The sequence below is a fragment of the Phoxinus phoxinus genome, assembly GCF_949152265.1.
Source record: "Phoxinus phoxinus genome assembly, chromosome: 3".
Lineage (NCBI taxonomy): Eukaryota > Metazoa > Chordata > Actinopteri > Cypriniformes > Leuciscidae > Phoxinus > Phoxinus phoxinus.
In genome coordinates, this window is record NC_136878.1 from 14,407,773 (window position 1) to 14,432,531 (window position 24,759).

Sequence of the window (24,759 nt, forward strand, 5' to 3'; positions counted from 1 at the left end):
ACTCCTCTCCTAACAAAATTGCACTGGCTGCCGCTCGCATCAAATTCAAGTCAAGTTGTTTGCCTATACAGAACAACCACTGGCACTGCTCCATTGTACCTTAAAGGGATAGTTCACTTTCAAATTTAAATTCTGTCATAATTTACTCACCCTCAAGTTGTTTCAAACCTGTATTAATTTATTTCTTCTGCTGAACACAAAGAAAGATATTTTGAATAATGTCAGTAACCAAACAGTAGTCTGTACCCATTGACTTCCATAGTATTTTTTTTTCCTACTATGGAAGTCAATGGGTACAGACTACTGTTTGGTTACTGACATTCTTCAAAATATCTTTCTTTGTGTTCAGCAGAAGAAATAAATGAATACAGGTTTGAAACAACTTGAGGGTGAGTAAATGATGACAGAATTTTAATTTGAAAGTGAACTATCCCTTTAACTCATTACTTCAGACTTATGTGCCATCCAGAAACTTGTGCTCTGCAAGCGAGCGGCGTCTTGTGGTGCCATCTCAAAGAGGCATAAAATCTCTCTCTCTGACCTTTACCATGACTGCTCCCTGCTGGTGGAATGATCTGCCTAACTCAACCAGAGCTGCTAAGTCCGTAGCCACTTTTAAGAAAGTGCTGAAGACGTATCTTTTCCGACAGCACTTGATCCAGTAACACTTTCTCCTCTATTCTATCTTAAAAAAGAAAAGAAAAAAGTACTGCGTTAGATTGAACTGCGAAGGGTCATAGCACTTACATACTGTTGTCCTACTAGTTTAATTGCTTCTATTGTTCTCATTTGTAAGTCGCTTTGGATAAAAGCGTCTGCTAAATGAATAAATGTAAATGTAAAGCAAACACAGCAGTCACTGCAAAAATAGGCACACACAATGTGTCTCTCTTGCGTGCTCTATCAGAGATAATATGCATAACGTTGATGGATAAGCGGATTTTCCGGATCATTGTGTCATCTCAGTCAGAAAGAGAAAGACCGGCTACACCCATAGATGCATTAGACAGACAGACTGCATTAGACCAAGTGCATTAAGCCTAAAGGTCGGCTGCAGTATGTGGATGTGAGCGCTAATTATACGCAGGCTTTTAACACACTCACTCTTCCAGTTAGTTCCGGTTCACTTTTAGTCTTTGCCACAGAGAAGCTCAATATCAACTGCATTACTAAGGCATTACAGTAAGAGCTGCACTATCATGACAGAGCCTAGATAAGACTCCAGCGCCAGTGTGCTGCAAGATATTTTTACACACTAATGTTTGTTAAGTTGATTATGGGTGTCTTTAAAGGGATAGTTCAGGCAAAAATGAAATTCATTCACCTCATGTTGTTACAAGCCTGGATAACTTTTTCACCTTCTCTCTTTAAAACACAAAAGGAGAAATTCTAAAGAATCTGGTCTTTTAAAAATGCAAAAGTACCATAAAAGTGGTCCATATGATGATTCTTTTTACATCACGTGTTCTTAAGACATACCTTAGTTTGTGTGAGGAACAGACTATACAGTTTAAGACAGTGATAATCTTTCACCTCCAGTGAGCTGTCATTCATTCATCAAGCTTATTTGTGAACAAATCATTCAGACTGGATCAAGGGATTCATTGAAAAAATATCACTCAATGCCCCAAAGAGAGCTAAAAGGATCTAACTTTAAGTTTTTTTTTCTCACACAGGACATTAAGACCCTGTTTACACCTGGTTTTAAGATGTGTTTTAGTGGATCGGATCACAAGTGGGCGACGCTAAATACAGGTGTAAATGGGGTCTAAAACGTTTTGAGCTTGTCCACTTTGGACCGCTTCCAAAGGTAGTCGAAAAAACATCTGATTGAATGTGTTCCAACAGCCACAAAAGGCCGCCTAAACATTATGGGAAGTGCGCTATCCAGATGGGATTTAAACTTTGTCGGCTGAAGAGCCAAGTTTGGTTTGAAGACAAAAAAAAAACATACCAAGCTCAATGTTCTCTCACTATTCCTGATTTCTAACACACACTCAGTGTTCGGCGGGGTCTTGCGGCTGTCAGAGCAGAAACCAAAGCTGATACTCTCCGTATGTTTCTCTGTTTTCTGCAGTTGTGCTTATATGTAAATTGCGTGAGATTATTTTCCATTAGATTAAAAGATCTAAAAAGTTCATACATTCACCCGCCCATAATCTCGCCCCTTAAAGAAATCAGGGCAGACGTGGTTGAAAGTGGACAAAAGAGAAAAGTGTAACCGGGAATGTGTCTCCCTCGTCTACATGGGATCCGATCAACCAAAACACATCTTGATACTAGATGTAAACAGAGGCTAAATATAACATAGCCTCACTAACTTTTATGATCATTTGATGGTGATTTTATAACCATTTTGAAACCTGAAAGCGTCTTTTAATTGCAATTGCATAGAAAAGAGCATGGGAAATGTAAAAAAAGATAGAATTTTCATTTTGGGGCAAATTATCCATTTGCATGTGTGTGGTAGCTTTTTTCTTAGCACTGTTTTATTGTATAACCAAATATGGTCTGTGATTAATTGTATCCTCAGTTGAAATACTCACAAGCACAAACAAAAGCACACCTGAGGTCCTGCGTATAGCAACTGGGGGAATGGAGCCCAAATCAGCAGTTTATAAAGACCAGTTAGAAGGGATAAATTCTTCATATTTTGCTTGTGTAATCTGTTTACTTTGTTTTCTCTCAAACGATGAGGTCATTGCAGAAGAACACCTGTTGCATTTCAAAGACTGTTTTATCAGCAAACTGCTGCTGTTAAAGCCTCTTTTACCTATGCCCTCCAGACTCTTGTATGTGTGTGTTTTTAAACTAATTGTGACTGGTGTTTATGCCATTTTGAGATGCAAATTAATTGAGAGTCACGCACATGCCTCTTATTTGGGGAAAACTGTCCTTGACATAAAGTCTTTTTTCTGTAGGACTTTTGTTGTTTTTATTAATCACGTATTTAATCCACTTCTGTGTTTGTGAAACTAGTTCCACTGTCATTTTGCCTTTGACAGGTATGCAGAAGGCAACCCATGCACTGGGTTCATAAGGGAACATTGTGTCCTCCTGTTGGTTCAGGTCACCGCTTACAAGAAACCTGATCTCAGAGGGTGTGGCCACATCAAACGGATTCACATATCCGAACTATCGCACAAGGACGTCACATATCATCTCCACTGTGACTATAGTTTGACCCTGACCTCCGAATATGGTTGCTAAAGATTGATGTGTCAACTGCTGAGTGCACATACAACCAAGTTTGGGGTGAAGGAAGATAGAGAGTTATGAGCACTGTAAGCGATCTGATGACATGTATACTATTTAGAAGGACAGCGTTGGTCAAGACTTGGCAGTTACAAAGTAGGCTATTTTGTTTCTTGATGGGATTGGAGAGTCCAGCAGGAGCTGCAGCAGCCTCACCTCCACAAGAGACCACTGGCTCTCACATCGTGTAGCACCTGCTGACCACCGGAAGGAAACTTTTAACGGCTGACTTGCAAGAATCGCGCCGGATGAGCAGTTGCACACCTGGTCTATGGGCATTTCGAATTCTGCAAAAGAAAAGCTAAAAGGAAATGCCGATGTTTCTAAAGTGTCATGCCCAGAGGTGGTGAGCAGAGGTGTCATGCCCATATTACTTGCTTTATGTAAAAATGTAGGATTTGAACTCATCTCACACTATAAATAAAAAAAATACCACCAGACTAAAATGTTATACATGAAATCACAATAGGTCCTATTTTTTTAAATAATAGGCTACATTGAACTATCTTAAGTGTATAGTCAATGCTTCTTCTTTTTTTCTTTTTTTTACAATTTATGTACTATTTAAATCTCTCCCCAACAGACCTGTTGTTGCTGCTGTTAATTGTAGCGTATTTATTCACAAACACGGGTTAAAATTGACGGGCAGACAATAGGGGTGAGCGGGGCACAATAACGTGGGGCTAGTTGTAACACACTTGTTTTAAATACTTCCACACATCCCAGCATGATGGAACTTAGTGTATTTACTGCTGCCATATCAACACTATATAGAAAAAAAAATGCTCCAAAATTCTGAAATCTTTGGAAGATATTTCTGAACATTACTTTAACCATAGCAAAAGAAAGTACATTTCTTAAGTTATTTTTTCATCTCTGTTTTTGTGTTTATTTAAAATTAGACATATCTTATATTATTTTAATCTTATATATGTTATTTAACAGTTGATATAGTCTTTTAATGCTCCAACCAGCAGAACACACTAACCAGGTTTAAATCCCAGTTGCGCAGGTGGGACATGTTGTAACACTGCATTGAGAACTGCTATTCTATTCTATAGCCTAATGAATTCTGTTGAGAAACCATGACGAAAAGGGTGAATAAAGGCTGAGAGTCAATGTTTAGAAATGGTTAACTATTATGTTTTGATCTATGCTGTATAGCTGTGATTTGCAATGTGTTTGTTGTCAAACTCACTTTTTTTTAAATTATTATTATTTAAAAAAATGCCATTATTTTATATGAAAAAGTTAATAATTGTCTTTTATTGACAAAATAATTTAGTTTGTCTTATATAGTATTTTGATTAGATCAGATAAAATTTTAATCTGTCATATGGTCATATTTCAATGTGCCCTGCATGTTACAATGTAGGCTACCCCCCCCCCCCCCCCCCCCTATGGGGCATGTTGTCACATTTCACTTCCATTCTTTCAGGGTATATCCAGAAAAAGTATACACTGTATTAATGAAACACAACCACATACTTGTAGGCTACTAGACATGTGTGAAATTAATGCGGGGAAAATATACAGCATACTCTGAACCCTAAGTAGGTTTACACAAACTAAGAAAGGAAAAAAGCGTTAGGTTGTGACAGGTGAGTAAGTTCAAATTTGAGGTCACAAGTAGCCTACTCTGTGACCCAATGTCTGGCCCGCCGGTTATGCACGGTACGCGCGCCGGGAACTTGCCGCGTTGATTCACGTTTTCGCTGTCACGGTAACACCTGCCAACTTGCTTTTTCAACGCCGGCAGCCCGGCACCCAACCCTATCGGTAACAACGCTCGTAAACAGATTCCTCTCATGCGCCTGCTCTCAGAACATTTGAGAGACCGGAACGGGAGCGCGCAGAGTTATCTATCTTGCCTTCCTTACAGTTCTGAGAATCTTCACGAGCTGCACATGATACACCCTATACAAGGACGCGCCTTTCTGTTTATTGCAGGCATTTTAAGGAGCAAACGAATTAGATGTAGGCATTCTCTTAAAAATATAGATTTTGCTAACATTTTTAATAATTGTTATATGAAACGAAGACGCGCCTGGACTTCCACCTGCTTTCTCTGACGGGAAATAGCCTATTCATTTGACAGAAAAAAAAAGAAAAAAAAAATCGGATTACGGGGAAAACTTCATTTGGATTTCCATGGATGACATCTTGACATCTCAGGCTAAACAAACTGACCCGTTCTTTCTCCAAACTACTACAAGAGCAACTGAAGATCAGGAAAGACTCACCACAAATAGATGTAGGCTAAACTGAAGAACTTCGTGTGGGATGCATTTCCATCTGTGTTGAGGCTGTTAAACCATAGGTAAAACAAACAAATTATGCTAATATTATTTTGAGATAGGTTTCAAAAATGAAATTAATATTGATATATATTTTAAGTGGTCTTCAGAAATGTAATCATCCTGTGTAGGGTTAATTTTGAATCACAGCGCAATCAAGGGCAAACCTTTTTTTACTCCAGGGATCAAATGTAATTTAAAACATGTCAAACACATGCTGCTCAATTATTTTCTCTATTCCACAACTTATGATGGAGAACGGCCTCTCAGGGAAAAGTTTTTTGATGGCCCAATTATATGATCCACATGAGACTTTTATTATCAGATGGCCTTGATTCAAGTTACAAAGAGCAGATTTAGATATTAACCCTTTCATGCATGAATGTCAACCTCAGTCAGGATTTTTCCCTTATGTTTTTATTGCTCTTGGGGCATGAAAAGAAAGATTTGAACTTTTTTTTTAATTATGCATATTTTTCAAAGACATTTTTTCAGATGTCCACTTGAGTGGACAGTTTGCGTTTTTGGTTTTAACTGAAGATACAGTATACTGTATTAAGCATGATAACACAGCAATACTGTGTGTATTTAACAAACCTACATTGATCTATTGATGTTTTCAGACTGGAGAAACTAGCAATTAGGTGTTTTCAATCTCATCTCAATGAGCAGGGTTGGGAGTAACACATTACAAGTAACATGCATAATGTAATCAGATTACTTTTTGATGTAACAAGAAAAGTAACGCATTACAGGTAACACACATTATGTAATCAGATTACATTTTTAATGTAACGAGTAAACCATTACATGTAACGCATTATGTAGGCTAACCACATTACTTTTCTGATGTAGCGAGTAAATGCATTACAAGTAACATATATTAAGCATTGACTTTACTTTTTGTTTGTTACTGCAAATTACACAATAACACAATTTATTTACAGCCAAAAATCTATATTTTATCTAAAGCTATATGATGTATGATCCAATTTAGTTGACAGATGATTAATCAGAAATTCTTCCCTTCCATCTAAATTCAATACTTGAAAATTGTAACAACCATATGAGTCATTATGCTACAACATTTTGTTTTAATTAATATATATATATATATTTATGCCAGTGATCATGACAAAAAAACTATATTGTCAAAGGGCTGTAGAACTTACTTTTTTGCACATTCATAAAATCAGTTTCATAAATGTGTTATTTGCGCATTGTGGATGGTTTGAGAACCATCAAGATCAACAAGAAAATATTTTTTTTGTTAAGTGATATAAGGAGAGCACTGACAACGGACTGATTTTGTTCTTTTTTTCCAGCCAGTGCAACACATGCTTTTTACACGAAGCTTCTGATGTAAAAAGCAGCAGATGACCAGCAAGTAAGCTGAACAAGAAATCTTCCTGCATCCCTTATGTCAGCTAACAGCTAAAACTACCAACAGCCCTGAATCAATCCTGTCCAAACATGAATGAACCCTTTCCACTTATTTGAATAAATGTGATCCAACCGAATCCTAAAGAAAGCTTGATCTCACAGTGGAAGCAGATTGTCTCTGACATAAAGAGATGAAACGAGAACGTTTTAAGCCCCCGCATCCAGATGACCCTCTGTGCTGCTGTGGAGACATCGACCAGCAAAGAGAGTACTGCTGCTGTGACTGTGAAGAACTTGATGATGCCTGTGAAAGGTCAGAGGTCAACCATTTAACCATGGCATGCAGCGGAAGTTTGTCATTGCATTTGTTCATATATGCTTTCTAAAGAGTAGTTCACACAAAAATTATTCTAGGAATTCATTTTGTCCTCGTTTACTCACCTTCAGTTTTTTCCAAACGCTTTTTTTTATCTGTGGAACAGACAATGAGATCATTTGCAGCTTATATTTTCCATGCAACAAAAGTCTGTGAAGGTGTGTAAATGATGACAAACCTTTAATTTATGGGTGAATCCATCAATTGTTTTGCTCCTTTCAATGAAAACGTCTTTATTTCCTCTGTCATCCCTTCTCATTAGGTTACTCAGAGGAGAGCCAGACAAGCCAGACATCTTCTCTCGTTTCATCTCTCATATGGCTGATTGTTTGGGTTTGCCATGTTGTGCCATAGGACCCCTTCGATTGGAGCTGTCTGTTTTACCTCCCATGGTATTAATTCCTGGCCTGTTGCGAGTTGCGGCAATTAATTGTATCTTGGGAGTTGTAGTCTTAACTGCCCTACCAGGACTGGTGCTTTGGTATTACTATGTGACTCACAAAAGGAAAAGACGCACATTGTTTTTCCTTAGTTTGGCACTATTCTCCCTTGCCTATATGTACTACCTTTTCCTTACCGAGATCGTTCCCAGAGGAGACGTAAGTAATCTGCAGCTGGTTACCGTGACGACAGGCATGACGTTGACGCTTATCTCCCTTGTGCGCACCAAACAGGGACCAGGCCTTATCAAATCCCAATCATTAGCTCTGGGAATCAACAGTAGCTCTATAACCAATCAGAGCACAAACTTACCCAGAGACTCTACCTCCTGCAATGGAATCAGCCAGTCAAAGGGGGAGCAAGAAGGAAAGAAGAAGTTATGCCCTGTGTGCAGACTGGTGCGCCCACCAAGAGCTGGGCACTGCAGGATCTGTGGGGCATGTGTCCTACGGATGGACCACCACTGTGTTTGGTGGGTTTCTCATTCCATTTTCTATATGCAGTGTTAGGGTAACGCATTACAAGTAACTTGAGTGAAGTTGAGTCACGTAATCAGATTACTTTTTTCTAGTAACTAGTAAAGTAACGCATTACTTTTAAATTTACTACAAAATATCCGAGTTACTTTCAAATAAGTAACGCACGTTACTTTGATTTTCCATTTATTGACTGACAGCTCTTCTGTCCCCATTGTGAGAGAAATCGTGAATCAATCAATCAATTAATCAATAAATCAATCAACATTTATTTATACAGCCCTTTAGGCTACAACTCTCAAGGTGCACCAAAGTGCTTTCCAAAAAACAAAAAAATGTATGCCACAAAGAAAACACAGAATGCCACAACAACTGCTATGAATTAAAAACCAGTCTGAATAAATAAGTCTTAAGCTTAGCCTTAAAGAGGCCCAAGTCAGTGATTGTACGTATATCAGCAGGTAGCTTGTTCCAGAGACTTGGCCCAGCTACAGAAAAAACCCAGTCACCGGTCCAGTCTTTACCTTGTCCTTGGGACTTCCAGCAAAAGTTGATTTGTTGAAGAGCCCTGTTTGATTGACGCAAAGTTAACATCTCAGTTATGTACGGTGGTGCAAGGCCATTGAGAGCTTTAAAAACAAACAATAAAATCTTAAATTCAAGCATGAACAGCTTTCTCAAGGTCCGAACGATTTAAAAATGGTTTGACCTTGGCCAATAGACGTAGCTGAAAAAAATAGCTTCAACCACACTGTCAATTTGTTTATCAAATTTCAGGCTACTATCAAAAGTCACACCGAGATTTCTGATAGTCGGAGAATAAGTGCAGAGGCTTTGTGTGTGTAAACATGATGTTATTGTAGTTCTAGACTAAATGTGAGCATCTCACTTGCACAAAAACAGATTCAGTATTACTCAAATTAATAAAAACAGTGAAATGCAATCCCAGATTATTACGGCAATAGCAATAATTAAATATAAACAGCAATAATTAAATATACTAAATTACGCAAATATAGCCTACTTTATGTATTTAATCTCACTTTATTAACCAATTAGCCAGTGTCCGTTGATCCACTTCAACCATGCTAATAAGCAAAAATGACTTTAGATATTGCTGGAGTAAGGATGTTGAATTTTCTTCTCCATCCTATTCTTCTTCAATCCAGAATGGCAGCACAGCTGAAAGTTTTTTTTTTAACTGCGCCCTCTACTGTACGGTTGTGAATTTGCATTTCCTTCAACTTGAAGCTTATTCATTTCACTTTTGGTGTGAAAGGACCTTTACATTTGCCAAAATATAACTTTTTTTGTTGTTATTAAAAACACAAACAAGCAAGCCCAATCCAGGTGATAAAAACTAAAGCAAAAGTAATGAAACACATGACTTTTCATAACTAAGTAACGCTATTAGTTCATTCGTACACTAGTCGTACATGTGTACACTAACCCAATCACACACGCATATGTTCAAGCTGATTCCCAAAAGACGTCACTGGAGCAGGGCAGGCTGGAGAGACATGTGCAAAGGCCACAGGAACGCAGCTTTCAGCACAGTAAAGCGAGATCTCGCCAGGCCAATCTGTCTCTGTGCTGCTTCAACACACACAGGCACAAATAAAAACAGGAACATTCTGTAAAATGTCATTCTTATTAAAGCCACATTTAAGAGAGAGAAAATAGTGTAACTGTTCTTGACTTGGTTTTTGGTATATTAATATACCATAATATGGTCTGTATGCGTGTTTACATGATGCTTACATGTTGTGTCTTTGTGTGTGTGACTCTCCACGACAGGATAAACAGCTGTGTAGGCCAAGCCAATCACAGGCAGTTCATTTTGACGCTTCTTCTCTTCCTATTGACATCCTTCTACGGGATTAATTTGGTGTTACGGAGTGTATGTCCTCGACAGAGTCTATTCACGGCCATGTTATACTGTCCCGGAGTCTACAACCAATACAGGTACACCATCCACTACTTTTATTTTATTTTTTACATACAGTAGTATACACGTGTTTAATGAAAATATGCACATACGCAGTGTTTTCAGCCTAATATAACACATTTGTGTGTGTTTGTGTGTGTAGCACAGCCCTGTGCTTTACATGTGTGTGGTACAGCGCTATCATAACAGGTGGTCTGCTCCACCTGTTCATCCTTCAGATTATCAATGTCAGTTACAACGTAACAGAACGCGAAGCTCAAATCGCTTTGCGCAACAAAACGGGCAGACGGCGCTTTTGTGGCCTGGTGGTGGAGACTGGTGTCTATTCACGAGGCTTCCTCCAGAACTGGATTCAGTTCCTCACAATGAACACGGATGAGAATGAATCCCCCTTCCCCTTCACAGACATGGTATGACACAAGGGACTAATGGGTAGTATTTAAGCCTTAATGATGCGATATGTTGAACACAACTGTAGGCCTAAAAAGTTGGTTGACACATTTATACCTTGTTTGCATCAGGCAGAACGGTACTTATTATGGACAGTATGGAATTGGCAAGCAGGAACTTCTAGGCAGTCAGTTTAAATGGATGAAAACATATTTAATGCTTGTGTTTTTAGTATTTTTTGGGGTGGGGGTTATTCCAGTCGTCATGTACACTGATGAGCCAAAACATTATGACCAGTCAAGGCGAATATTATTGATTATCTCCTAACAAGGCCACATATTAAGGTTTGGGTTGATTAGATGGTAAGCAAACGTGTTGGATGCAGAAGATATGGGCGGGAATAAAGATCTGAGCGACTTTGATAAGGGTTAAATTGTTATGGCAAGGCGACTAGGTCAAAGTATCTCTGAAACGACAAGGATTGTGGGTTGCTCCTGGTCAGCAGTGGTGAATTTACCAACAGTGGTCCGAGGAGGGACAAACCACAAACCAGCGATAAGGTGTTGGGCGCCCAACACTGTAAGATGGCTAAACATTTAATGAATGTTATGGGAGGAATGTGTCAATGCACAGTGCATCACACACTTCTACGTATGGGGGTGCGTAGCCCGTACCAATCAGGGTGTCACTCCCTGTCCACCACCTATGGGCAAGTGACCGTCGGAACTGGACCTTAGAGCAGTGGAAGAAGGTGGCGGTTTACCCGGGGAAGTGATGGCACCAGGATGAACTGTGGGACGACGACAAGCCGATGGAGGGAGTGTGATGCTCTGAGAAATGTTCTGCTGGGAAACTCTGGGTCCAGCCGTTCATCTGGACGTCAATTTGACAGATGCCACCTACCTAAAGATTTTTGCTGGCATTTCCTGGTGGAAGTGGCCTCTTTCAGCAAGATAGTGCAACCTGCCACACTGCACACAAATGTTCAGGACTGGTTTGAGGAACAGCCTCCAAAATCCCCACAGTGTAGGCCTCAACACTTGACACACAAACCTATAGAATGATGACAATCAACAAATTTAAAAGATGAGTCACAAACAATTTACCTTTCAGCAATATGAAGTTATTTTTTCTTAGTTGAGACAACATTTGGGGGAATTCTGTTGGTCTGATATGGATTTTAATATCACATTTGAGACTCAAACGGTTTCGTAAACTGAAAAATATGTAGTTGCTTTTTTTACAGTGCAGATCTCAATCCAATTGAACATCTGTGGGATGTGCTGGACCAATAAGTTCGATCCACAGCGGCTCCACCTCACAACAGGACTTGAAGGATCTGCTGCTTATGTCTTGGTGCCAGAAACCACAGGATGGCGACAGGGGTCTTGTAGAGTCCATGCCTCAGTGGGTCAGCGCTGTTTTGGCTGCACACGGAGGACCAACAGCATTCTAGGCAGGTGGTCATAATGTTTTGGCTCATCGGAGTATGGGCATATTCAATAAGGTTCAAAGTGTTATGCAACCACAGCAGATATTTCACGAAATTAAACTGCCTGGTCGCATATATAATTAATCTTTGCCCATAAAGGGTGTAACTTTATAGCATATAATCTGATTGTATGAATGCAACATGTTGCAATGATCAAACATGAGTAGGTAACTTTGTAATCTTAGTAGCAAATCAAGTGTATGTGTTTTAATGACAAGTGTGAATATTAGTAATATAAGTTTTATCTGATGATCAAAGCCCAGAAAATAAATGTCACAACCTGAAATGTCCCTGCATTATTTCAATTAAGAAAATGTTTTAGTGATTGTTAGATATTTATAGATTTTTATGACAATGGTTGACAACACCGTATGAGAACTGAACTTGAATGACATTACTGTTTTCTCAGAGCTGCTGTATAGATAAATGAACTTAATAACTAATGATTTTTACAATGGAAATGAATCAACACTGAACTTACTTAAACAAGACAATGACTTTACAGCCAAAACAACCTTTGCTGCATAATTTTCCTGTTATCACTGTAAAGCTGCTTTGAAACAATCTGTATTGTAAAAAGCGCTATATAAATAAAGGTGACGACTTGACTTTATAAATATTATATTTAAAATATTAAAATAGTTCACTCATGAAGTTCTTTCATCAATCACTCACCTTCGTGTTATTTCAAAGTTCACTTGATGTTTCATAGGATGCGGGTGTTGAATAGAGACAGACAATTTTTGTGTAGATATTTCCTTTTTAAAGTGGGACACTATTGAAACCTTAAAACGATAGTTCCCCCAAAAATTATAAAAATTCTGTAATCATTTAAAGGAGAGGATCATTTGAAAAATGTCTGTGGTGTTTGTCCATAAAGTGGTGACCAATGTCCAATATACTCACTCTATGTTGTTCCAAACCAACTGATTTTGCCCTTACAATGAAAGTCTTTTGTCTTTCACAGAAAACCAATGAAATTCAAAACAACATTAGACACCATCATATGGACAAAAAAAAAAAAAAAATGTAAGTATGTTTTTTGTGTTTCGTAGGACAAAAAGAGAAAGTAATACAGGTTTAAAATGATGTGTGGCTGATTAAATAATGATCTTTTTATTTTTTTTATTATCCCTCTAAATCTGGAAGGGAAAAAAAATTAGGAAGAACACAGATTTATCAACCTGCCAAGTGCTAGTAAACCAAAAAAATTTTTTTTACACCAAATGTATAATACTTGTAAATGTAAATATGCTGCTATTTGTAGGGTACTCTCTCAGGACAAATGGTGGTACACTTTTCTGTAATGACATCTGTGTTCAGTGCTCACTGAACAACAGTGTGTTAAGTTATGGTGTAGCTACTTTACAGTTCTTTATTGTCATGTGTAATAATAAAGATAATGTGTTTAAATGAATTCTGTTATTTACAGTACATATATAGCCTATTCCACTCACTAGAGTATGAGACATTGGTTGTGTTGATTATGCAAAAAGGTCATGAGTGACCTACCTATGCAGCGGATAGAAACAGGAAGTGGTTTTATAGCCCAATTGCATCTGTACAACATCAAAACAAGGAGAAAACACAAGAACATATTTGCACAAGTGCTTTAGACTGCACATTTATAAAGGTTGAAATGAACAATGCACAGTTTAAACATTTTTTTAAACAAATTGCAGTACAAAGAGTATCAATCTCTGGCTACTTTAAAAACTATAGAATTCTTAGTTACAATCGTAGCTCTTCCCTTACGAAAAAGAAATAGGCCCTATACTACTTCAAGTTAATTTTATGAAAAATACCTTTAACTTTGAATGTTGGTAAGTTTATAAGACAGTGTGTAATATGTTTTTTTTAATAAGCTACTCAATCATAATAGTAAACACAAGTACAAGCCAAGAATACTTAGAATACTTAATTACACTTTTAAGTATATCTCGATCAACAAGTGTATGCCAAATATACTTAGACTTTTCTGTTAAAGTCAAGTATACTTAAGTGCAATTTGAAGTATATTTCTGAGAAGTACATAAAAAGTAGACTGAAAGTATACTTTCTTATTTTTTAGTTTAAAAGAAGTATAGGCTACTTGCACACTTGAATAAACTTCTTGTTCGTAAGGGTTCTAGTTCTTAGATGAGGTACTTTACAGGAAGTTGTTTTTGATAAGGTTTACTGAAACCCTAGCCCACACCTTATGGACTGTAGAGCTACATGCAGGGTTGTTTTTGTGGTTACTTTCTCTCTATGCTGAAAAAAAAGCATTAGACGACATCACACGTCCAGCATAGCGCAAGACACCATGAGGATCGGACAGACGAACCCATCTCTATTAACTGAACAACACCGGACCCACCTGTTACTCTTCATAACTCTTATAACAGGTATGAGATGTGACTGAGACACACACATGCAGACAGAGAGAGGCTTTACTATGGTTTTTGTTATGGGGTCAGATGATGTTTTTGAAAGAAGTCTCGTATGTGAACCAAGACTGCATTTATTTGATCACAAATACAGTAAAAAAAGTAATTTAAAAAAACTGTTTTTTGTTTTAATATATTTTCACATATATTCCTATAAATGTATTCCTATGGCATGAGCTAGCTACACTTTCAGCAGTCTTCAGTGTCACATGATCCTTCAGAAATATTTTTAAAATGCTGATTTGGTGCGCAAGAAACATTTCTTAATATCAATGTTGAAACCAGTTGCTGCTTAATATTATCTTGTGGAAATCATGATAATTTTATTTTATGAATATAAAGTTCAAAAGTTTACTTTTTTCTTAAAAAAAGAAAAGACAATGTATTCCTCTTTAAACTTTTGAAGAGTGGTGTATTAATATTGTTATGTATACAATGAAATATATTTTAATGAAGAACTCAACTGAACTGTTAAAAGAAGGAAACTGGGGCAGTTATACAGGAAGAGAAAGCAAATACGGGTTTACAAACACCTGACAGAGCTCTCTCTTTTTTTTACACCTATTATAAAAACAGATTTACTGATCAAACTGAGAAAAAGCAGATAAATAATGCTGTTCAGTTCAGTTCTGAAAATTACTGTTTGTGCCATTTATTTCTCTCTTGCTCTTATTTTTTCTTCTTTCTCTCTTTGTTTTATCAGGGGCCTTTACAGATGAAGATGTGATTCGAGCTCCTTTGGGTGGGAGTGCGACTTTTAAATTCAAGGTTACAAGAGACATGACAGTAAGCCTCGCTGAATGGAGCAGGTGTCCGGATCACAAGGTTTTTGTGTTCAGCCCCATCCATGGACTCACTATAATTAACAACAGCTATGCTGGTCGTCTTTTTGCCAAATCAAACCACAGCGTTATACTGGAAAAATTACAAGAGAGCGACTTTGTGACTTACTGCTATAAACTCAGCACTTTCCCGCAAGGGAGTCTTCAAGGAAAAATAAATCTAGAGAAAAGGACAGAAAAGGGTAAGAATAATTATCTTCCTCAACATAACACCAGGCATGCGGTTTGCCAGTTAGCTAAAAATAAACCCATTTTTGTTCCTACAAATGACATTTTATAATTATACATTCAAATTATAATTATAACCATTATAGCTATTTACCATATTCACACCCATATCTGATTTAACATTCAATCAAGATGAAGTAAATAACACAAAAAGCATAACACAGTCATCAAAAAAGTGTTGTGCTTTGTTCCACTGTTGTTCGGTTCCACTGGAACTTATTCAATTAAAACAAAAAATTAATAGTAACACTTGTTGTTTCTTTGCTTAAAATAAAGAACATAATGGACATAACATAAACCTAAATGCAAACCTCTGACAAACTTTTACATACGCGATACTAATGGTGAAGTGGCGTAGGTTTGATTTTGAAATTGGTGGGGACGGGGAGATATATTTTAAGGTTTGATCGAAATTATTGCTAGGGACACGTCCCTAGCGTCCCTACTAAATTCTACGCCCCTGGGACACTGTCACAAGTATTGCTGTATTAAGCGCATGACGGAGTAAGAACAAAAACACAGTCTTTAATAAATCCAAAATAAACACTGAGGAGCTCACAGGAGAATAACATAACCACGCAGAACACTGACGCCAGAACAACGAAACAGGAAACTGAGGGCTTACATGGGAATCTAATTAACAGAAACAGAAGCAGAACACTAACCATAAACAAACTAGTGGCGGGAAAACGAGAACAATGGAAACAGGTACAGGAACTAGAACTAAGCGCAGAGCATACACGGTATACACTGTAAACAATATTGTAGTTTTAACTGTAAAAGACCAAATGCAACAGCAAAAACCTGTTAATTGGTTAACGGTAAGTTTTCTGTAATAAATCTAACCGTACATGTTGTCATTTTACAGTAAAATACTGTTAAATATAACATTTTCGGAAGTTAAAAAAATCATCTTAATTTACAGTGAAAAAACCTGACATTCCCAGAACCTGACATTCCCATAACCTGACATTCCCAGAATTCCCTGATTTTTACTGGTTTCTTTTTGTTTTTCTTATTAGTTATGTACATAAGGGTTTAATGTAACATCTTATGTTGGTAATGTTTATTGGAATATTTTAGTATCAACATGTGTTACCATGATGGTGTTTCTTATTTGCGTACATGCCACTGTGTACACCTTCCATAAATTTAGCTCGACTAGTGGAAAAGCTTTGTGAACTTTTATTCTTCATGGGGTTTTCTCTGTATACCACCTGTGACATTATAGTGGATGACATGTTAGGGTGAGATTACAAAAAAATATTTTTTACTTTTTTATTAGTTTTAAGTTGTAAAATGTACCGGTTCTGTGAATATGTTTACAATATTGTTTTGAATTATTCTGGCTACAGCAACTGACAGTTTTATTCTGTATCTCTTTTTTTGTTGCATTAATAAGAATGATAATAGAGAAACATGAATATTTTAACATTTAACATAACATTTTAATCTTCTCTCAGGTCTCCCCATCACATCAGTGATAATCTCGGTGGGTTGTGGCATGGGTTTATTAGTACTATGTGGAATCATCGCTGGAGTGGTTTGCTATAAGGTAATAATCTCAAACTCGTTCACATTCTAATAAAAAAAGAAAGAAAACAAGATGAAGAATAAAAAAGATGACTGAATGGTTCAGTGAATGATTTAGAAGGAATTAATTAATTTTTCATGAATAATGTTGAATGTATACCACCTTTATAACAAAGACCTGGAATGTCTTCTATAAATGTGTCTTAGTAAAGTCAGGTTCTTGCATGTGCCAGACCAAATGTTTATCTCAACCAATGTCTCTTCCACCAGAAGAGGAGAAGTAACTCAGCATTGAATGGCCTTCCCAGTGGTCAGTCCAACAAACCCAAGAGCACACGCACACAGAGTGAGGAAGATATGCAGAATGAGGACCACAATTATCTGAAAATGACTTAACTTAATATGTCTACAAATAATGGATTTACTCTAATAAATTGACTGTTTTTTAATAACATCAAATAAATATCCTATGGAGAAAATATGGTGTTATGTTGTTCTTTTCCCATCATCATAACATTAAGTGACCTGGGGAGAAAAAATGATGATAATGATTGGGATGATTAGAATTTATTGGCAGTTAAGTTTTGGCCATTGATCTGGCCACAAGTTTGATGAATTTGTGTAAAAAAAAGAAGAAGAAGAAAAAAAGAAAGTAATTTAAAAGAAGTCCATGATTTGTAATTGTGATTATGTTGGTCCTTCTATGTTGGTCTGAAGTGTTAGGATAATAATCAATGTAAACTGCCGAGGTCAAAAGTGTAAAAAAATCACCATAATTTATACCATAACCAACTTGCATTACCCTTGTTGTTCAGATGGTGGCAGTGTGTTAAATGATTCTAAGTCAGGCAAGGCTGCATTGCATAAAATAACTGTTTTATTTTTATTTTTATAAATTACCAAATGTTACAACTGAAGTTTCCTTTTTTGTGAGTTGAGAAATGGCATAAGTTACATGTGGCACATTTTATTCAGTTTCTGATGAACTTCCTGACTTCTGAGTGATCTTTCTATTTTAAACAGTTCATAGGCAGGAGGAGCAGAATGATTGCTTTTTTCATCATTTGAAGTCTGATTTCCACTCTTTCTTCCACTCTTCCACTTTGTTCTGGCTCCTTTCAAGTTCTGATGACATCATTTACTGATTGACCTAATTAATCATGCAGGCACACAATGCAGTCATTAACACCTAATACAGGTAAACACATCTCATGTCACTGCTTTCTATTCAGAAATGAAAAAATAACAAATAAAGAGGTTTTGTACAAAGCAACATAATTATTTGTATGACGTGATGCAAAGCGAGACAGGTAACATCCGGTGTCTTTAGGGTCTAACCAAGGTTTTGCCATTGTTAAACTATATATACTGGCTTATATGTAAATTTAGATTCTCGCTATCAGACCACAGATTTTTTTTATTTTAGTTTTTCTGCCATGTTTCTACTATGTTGAATGTAAGAAATATGAGGTTTTACGGTATTTTTTGCTAACTGTCAAAGGATTGTTTAATTAGTGAATTTATTAAAAAACAAATCCTTTGTTTTAATACCATTTAATAGCGACTCACTCAAGCCCTCATCCTTAGAGACTATATAACACTGTATTTCATGAAACTTTTTAGAGATGTTCCTGCATGGAAATTCAGAAATGATATTCAGTACATGTTAGACATAATAAGAGCAAAAAGTTTTAACTCGAAAAGTAAGACAATTTGTATGCAAATGATGTCACATGTGCACTTCTCTGCAACTGAAAGGCCAAGATCAAGCATAATGCCAAGAAGTACTGTGGCTGCTAAATATGGTATTTTAAGAGGCAAAACACAAGCCACTGATTATGTTTCAAACGCTTAGTTAGGGAATTTTAAGTGTTTTCACTTTGATTATGTTCTGCCTGAGCATGTTGGGTTTGTCAGACACAGACACACACTTCTTTGACAAGCACAAACAAACTTGTGCAAAATGTGCACAGAAGAGAGCAAAGCACCAAACACAATACATAAACACAATGTGTCTCATAAACACAATACATTATTTTAATTAACCAGCAATTAATACATTTATTTACAATTAAATTGTAAACGAGGATGTAACTTTTAATCTTGTTAGTGCAAGCCCTGTCTCAGTGATGAGTGCTCGATCTTGTGATGCTTGATCACATGAATGGATGAGATTCTTGCTTCACATGATTGGCTGTAAACACTTGGCTTATCATCACCCTCAGCCAATGAGATGACGCCTCTATGTTCAGGCACGCTTTAAAAACCACTCAGTTGTAAACAATGACAGTCAATCATTTCGTCCGTTGGTGAAAGGTACGTTTATTCTTCTAATTTCGGAGTTGCTCAAATTATATTTAGGCTACCTGGGTTTTGTGGATAAATGTTGTGCCTTAGTAAAAAAAACTTGTGCTTGCTTTGCTTGTTTAAACTTAACTTAAAAATAAGCTTTCTAACTATTATCTAACATTTTGAACGATTTATTATGCGTTGTATGTGTGGCTTTGTTACCTGTACATGTTCAGTGTGTTCTTAACATGGAATAACTATTGGAATGTCCACTGAGGACACACTTTTGCTCCTTGTTATAGGATAAAATGTTTACTGCTATAGTCTGTGTAACTCACCTCTGTGACATTCCTTTAAATTGAGTCTTGTTTTCTTCTGTCACAGGCTTCCAGGCAGGATGATGTTTGCCTCGCTCCTCACGCTATGCATGAGCGCAGTGTTTGCTGCTCCAAGCTTAGACCAGCAGTTAGATGACCACTGGCACCTCTGGAAGAGTTGGCATGAAAAAAACTACCACGAGGTGGGTAGCACTAACTAGAGCTTGTAACCAGACATCAGCTTCAACACAAAGGAAAAGCAATGCATGTCTTTATACAGAAATTCTATTTTGCAATGGCTAAAATGTCTGCTTCTTCAGAAAGAAGAGGGCTGGAGGAGAACGGTGTGGGAGAAGAACTTCAAAAAAATTGAGTTGCACAACCTTGAGCACTCTGTGGGCAAACACACCTTCCGACTGGGCATGAACCAATTTGGTGACATGGTAAGCATTTTTTATTTATTTTTTGGTGGCATTTTGTGAGTGGATCTGTTGTAAAATATAATAATATTCATACTTGATCACCACTGGGAACAATCGTTATCTTTTTTGTCTGCTAGGCATTTTTTAAATGAAGTTTTTTGTTTGTATCCTCCCTCTTAGACAAATGATGAGTTCAAACAGGCGATGAATGGTTACAGTCATGACCCCAACCGGAAGTCAAAAGGCTCATTGTTTATGGAACCCAGCTTTTTTGAAGCCCCCCAACAAGTTGACTGGAGAGAGAAGGGTTATGTTACCCGTGTTAAAGACCAAGTAAGCAATTTCTCAAACTGTTTTTTTATTTTTTATTCTGCATCTGTTAATGTAAAATGTGTATGTATTGATTCACTGTTTGGTAACAAATTCTGTTTTCCTGATGCTAGAAACGATGTGGATCTTGCTGGGCTTTCAGCTCAACGGGTGCCTTGGAGGGTCAGCTGTTCCGTAAAACGGGAAAGCTGGTTTCTTTGAGTGAGCAAAACTTGATGGACTGTTCTAGGCCGGAGGGGAATCAAGGCTGCAATGGAGGCCTCATGGACCAGGCCTTCCAGTATGTACAAGACAACAATGGGCTGGATTCTGAGGAGTCATATCCCTACCTTGCAACGGTAAAAATCAGTTTAGCTCTTTCTGATTGGAGATGCTATAGTGAAGTTAGTGTCAAGGCCCTTTTCAACCCATGTATCTGAGTATTTATTAACATCACATGTAATGTACAATGTCTTTTGTGCTCCCAGGATGATCAGCCATGCCACTACGACCCCCGTTATAATGCTGGTAATGACACTGGTTTCGTGGACATTCCCAGTGGTAAAGAGCATGCTTTGATGAAGGCTGTTGCTGCTGTGGGTCCTGTAGCTGTTGCTATTGATGCTGCACATGAATCCTTCCAGTTCTATCAGTCTGGTAGGTGGTTGATAACCCTGAGAACATACTAAATTTTTTATTTTATTGTATGCACAGCCATTACAAAACTACATGACTTGCCTTAACCTAAATCAAACTGACAGTCTCTTTGTGGTTTAATTTCTTTCTAAATGTTCTTCTCTAGGCATCTATTATGAGAAGGAGTGCAGCAGTGAAGAACTTGACCATGGAGTCTTGGTGGTTGGTTATGGTTATGAGGGTGCTGATGTTGCTGGGAAGCAATACTGGATTGTAAAGAACAGGTATGATTTAGCCTACTTCTGATTTCCTCTTAATGATGCGCACGTTTGATTTGAATAACACTTAAAATTGCAGGCACAACCTTAAATGCATGCTTTGTTCTGTATCTTTAGCTGGACTGAGAAATGGGGTAACAAAGGCTACATCTACATGGCTAAAGACCGAAAGAACCATTGTGGCATTGCAACAGCTGGCAGCTATCCTCTAGTATAAGGCCACTGGGCCTTCTGGAAATACCAGTTTATTGGCCTTTGTGGTTTCTTTTAATTTAAATGTTTTTTTTATTCTACCGTTTTGTTTTTTATTAAATATTGTGATGCATTTTTAGTTGGACTTAAATGCTTTTTTTCTTTAGGACACTACTTGCTTTGCCTGGTTTTATTTTGTGTTTTTAAAAATAATTTTATTGTTTTAATTTGAAACACTGCCAATGTTCGTAGCAAGTTTCTTCTATAGTGTTTTTTTTAAAGCTGTCTTGGAATGCACTAATCTCTGTTTTTAGCCGTTTTCCCCTTCTTGATCCTGTAACTGTTTTCTATTGCAATAGTTTCACTGTATTTGACAATCTTTTGAGCAATGTTACATGTTTATACCTGGCTTGTATTTGAGTGTTACAAGAATGTGTACAAATGCTGTGCTTTATCTTGACCTATAAAAGGGTAAATATTAAACTTGCTTGTTTGAAAAGCTATGGGAGTCTGTTTCTGCGAACATGGGATCTCATACAAAAGTGATCTTTCTGCAAGAAGCCCATAATGTGGTTTAAAAAATATAGCTTGGGCCTTCTTTTCTGTGAGGAGCATTGTAACTTTATGGTGTATAAATCCACTTTCTCATTGCTGTTAAAAGGACTGGATTAAGACGTTCTCTCATTGTACTGCATAAATGCTATGCTGTGTAACCTACTCGCCCTATAGATATTAAGAGTGTCAGGCAGTAGACTGTAGTTTTAAATTTCAAACAAGATGTTTGACCGTGACAGAGAGATCAAACTAATGTGCTAAAGGTTGCAGAATACTATAAAGCTTAATTTCAGCTGTAAACAAAATTATTAGATTAACTCATGCAAACTTACATTTTCCTTAATTGAGCTGAAAATATGTTCTTTAAATCATGATTAAACAAAAGGTTACATACTGATAAATCTCTGGTTATTTTGTCTTGAAATCTGAATTAAATGGGGTTTTGGTTAAAAGCTGAAATAAAGTCTGTGGTTAACACAAGCTAAATACACTTTTCATGTTTTATTCTACAACATAAAATACATCAATATTACCCCACTTATGATTTTTTTTTGAAGTAGTTGTGTCTTGAAAAAAATTGCTAACAAGTGGCTAAATGCGATTAGAGGCTGTTGAAACATCATCACGCTAATAAGGTACACTAAGTCTGCTTTTACAGCATCGTTATAATTGTGCTTTTACAAACTGTTCTGACTCAAACGTTTTGGGAAAATGTTTTAAGATAAAAACTAAAGTTGTTGGAAGCTTCTGATGGTGTCGTTGAATTCGTGAGTCTGTGGTGTAGGCCTAGTTCGTTTATGCATTTAGGCTTCAAAATTAATAAAATTTGTGTAAAAAATAATGATCTTAAAAGACAAAACGTGCAAGCCTATTGGAAAATCCTATATATTTATTTTTTTTGTCAAGGGAGGCAGCATGATGCTAATAACTGCCAGTTGGCCTACAAAATCACGTCATACCTGCACCCAGCTCTGTTCTGGCTTTTTTTTTTTTACATAACATTTTCAGATTAATATAGGCAATCACTAAATGTTCTATTTTTTATTGTGACTTGATAAATAAAATAACTTAAAGAACGCGTTTTTGCGTCCCACTCACTGATTTATAACGTTATAGAATGACATTATATAGATCAGTGGTTCCACTGCATTTTCTTTCAATGTAAACATGCACTATGAATGTCTTTCAGCATTGTGCCAACCTTTTTTCAACATTTCCTGCATCATTTTAAAGGCGCCATGATAAGTTAAAAGAAAGACTTCTAAGCCTAAAGTGTTATCTTTGAATCTTACCTCGTACATCTAAAAACCGTTGCACCGCAAGGTATGCGCGCGCATCTCAAGCAGTAGGCCTACAGTGTGGTTGGCGCTGTTGGCGGGAGGCTGTAAACAACGCCAGATAATGCTTTCCCCTTCTATCAAGAACGTAATTATTGAAGTAAATCCGCGTTTGTTTAATTACACTTGGTGCTTTTAAAGTAGCTGCAGTTGTCAAAAACACAATTTATGTTTGTTCTTGCATTAAAACATAGAATGACGTCAAAAGCGCTGCAGGTTCGTACTTTTGTTGTCAGTCAAATAAGTTAACATTTTTAAACGTTTGTTTGTCCACTGAAAAAGTTTATTATTTTTAAATTATATAACAAATGGATAGTTATTTATAAATAATGTATACATATTAAAATATACAGAAAGAGTGTTCAAAAATCTTAAGCACAATAATAAAATATAAGACACGTAGGTGCTAAGGCTAGTATGTAAGTAGGCCTAATATATATTTCTTTCCCTTTCTCAATATACAGGGCCAGGCTGCGGAGAAAGTTCCAAGCTGGGATGTTAACGTTGATGCTTCAAGATCTGATGAAACAAGGACAAGGGTACTCAATGTATGTATGTACAGTAGCCTATGCACAACACATATGCACGTATTAATTTTGTTGGTTGGTGTGCATTTGGCACCTTTGAACTCAGAGTTGGTGAAAAATACATAGGCCTACGTAGCTTCAAAAGTTGTAGAAGTTTCTTGATTCAAATAAATTTTTTTTTAATCAAAAGAAACTTGTTGGTTATACGTGCCTAGACATTGAAACAACGCTACTTGGCTTGGCTTTGAAGTTTGAGCTGTAAACATGAGAGGTCAGTAAATGCTGTGTGTGCGTGTTAGAGAGTCATTCTGAGTCATGTGCTTAGCTTTGCCATTCCACTGCTGTTGTAAGCAGCTTCTAGTTATAATATCAGTCAGCTTAAGACTTTTTCAGCTCCATGGTTATCAAGTATTAGTCACATAAGTCATTTCTTACAGCATTTGCTTTGATTATATGTCTTGAACATTTGTTCATGATGAATTTCAGCGATGAGTCCAGGAATGATCTGATGTTAGATTTGTTTTCAATATTTAATTCTGTTGTTTACCCTGAATCCAGTGCAGCTAGTGGAGTTCACGTGAGAGTGCCTGACTGGCTTTGAACATGTATAAAACTGCTTTGTCACTTTACTTTTCCTATTTGCATTGCATGTAGTATTGTGTTGTACAGTGACCATTTTTTCTTAATAACCGAGGTTAGAAATTGTATACTGAAGTTAGTTTCCATATCTGAAAACAACAACAATTCCGTTAACTAGCTTGGAAAATGTTTCTTATCCATTTATTTGAATTAGAAGACATTTCTATT

General features: G+C 36.9%; 2 protein-coding genes and 1 long non-coding RNA gene across 10 annotated transcripts in view; all 3 read left to right on the plus strand.

The window, feature by feature from the left end:
- Positions 1-4,816: 4,816 nt before the first annotated feature.
- On the plus strand, positions 4,817-22,571 carry zdhhc23a (zDHHC palmitoyltransferase 23a). Of its 7 annotated transcripts, XM_079608646.1 has the most exons (11): positions 5,078-5,575; positions 6,878-7,248; positions 7,574-8,224; positions 10,026-10,193; positions 19,764-19,899; positions 20,017-20,139; positions 20,299-20,451; positions 20,562-20,786; positions 20,916-21,084; positions 21,230-21,347; positions 21,459-22,571. In XM_079608646.1, exons 2-11 carry the CDS (start codon positions 7,127-7,129, stop codon positions 21,556-21,558), a joined length of 1,965 nt encoding a protein of 654 aa, XP_079464772.1. In that variant the 5' UTR covers positions 5,078-5,575; positions 6,878-7,126; the 3' UTR covers positions 21,559-22,571. The 7 variants fall into 7 exon arrangements, 6 of the variants coding, with proteins under 6 accessions (XP_079464773.1, XP_079464772.1, XP_079464774.1 ...); XM_079608651.1 differs by lacking the exons at positions 5,078-5,575; positions 6,878-7,248; positions 7,574-8,224; positions 10,026-10,193 and adding an exon at positions 18,154-18,288; XM_079608650.1 differs by lacking the exons at positions 5,078-5,575; positions 6,878-7,248; positions 7,574-8,224; positions 10,026-10,193 and adding an exon at positions 19,245-19,406.
- LOC306996306 (uncharacterized protein) lies at positions 14,219-17,620 on the plus strand. 2 transcript variants are annotated; one of them, XM_079608657.1, is made up of 4 exons: positions 14,219-14,445; positions 15,191-15,511; positions 17,021-17,112; positions 17,361-17,620. In XM_079608657.1, exons 1-4 carry the CDS (start codon positions 14,364-14,366, stop codon positions 17,484-17,486), a joined length of 621 nt encoding a protein of 206 aa, XP_079464783.1. In that variant the 5' UTR covers positions 14,219-14,363; the 3' UTR covers positions 17,487-17,620. The 2 variants fall into 2 exon arrangements, with proteins under 2 accessions (XP_079464783.1, XP_079464784.1); XM_079608658.1 differs by having other exon boundaries at positions 17,364-17,620.
- A 1,006-nt stretch (positions 22,572-23,577) lies between the features above and the next one.
- LOC306996307 overlaps positions 23,578-24,759 on the plus strand; it is an 85,593-nt gene continuing 84,411 nt past the window's right edge. Inside the window, exons 1-2 of the long non-coding RNA XR_013797046.1 lie at positions 23,578-23,641; positions 23,890-23,973. This is a non-coding gene — a long non-coding RNA (uncharacterized lncRNA). The remainder of the gene's footprint in view (positions 23,642-23,889; positions 23,974-24,759) is intronic.

What these genes read in the sequence shown, in the direction of transcription:
- zdhhc23a (XM_079608646.1), top strand. Translation starts at nt 7,127, where the DNA reads ATGAAACGAGAACGTTTTAAGCCCCCGCATCCAGATGACCCTCTGTGC. An exon ending in TGAACCAATTTGGTGACATG is followed by an intron (nt 20,140 to 20,298) that starts GTAAGCATTTTT and finishes CCTCCCTCTTAG; the next exon opens with ACAAATGATGAGTTCAAACA. An exon ending in TTACCCGTGTTAAAGACCAA is followed by an intron (nt 20,452 to 20,561) that starts GTAAGCAATTTC and finishes TCCTGATGCTAG; the next exon opens with AAACGATGTGGATCTTGCTG.
- LOC306996306 (XM_079608657.1), top strand. Translation starts at nt 14,364, where the DNA reads ATGAGGATCGGACAGACGAACCCATCTCTATTAACTGAACAACACCGG. An exon ending in CTTCATAACTCTTATAACAG is followed by an intron (nt 14,446 to 15,190) that starts GTATGAGATGTG and finishes TTGTTTTATCAG; the next exon opens with GGGCCTTTACAGATGAAGAT. An exon ending in CTGGAGTGGTTTGCTATAAG is followed by an intron (nt 17,113 to 17,360) that starts GTAATAATCTCA and finishes CTCTTCCACCAG; the next exon opens with AAGAGGAGAAGTAACTCAGC.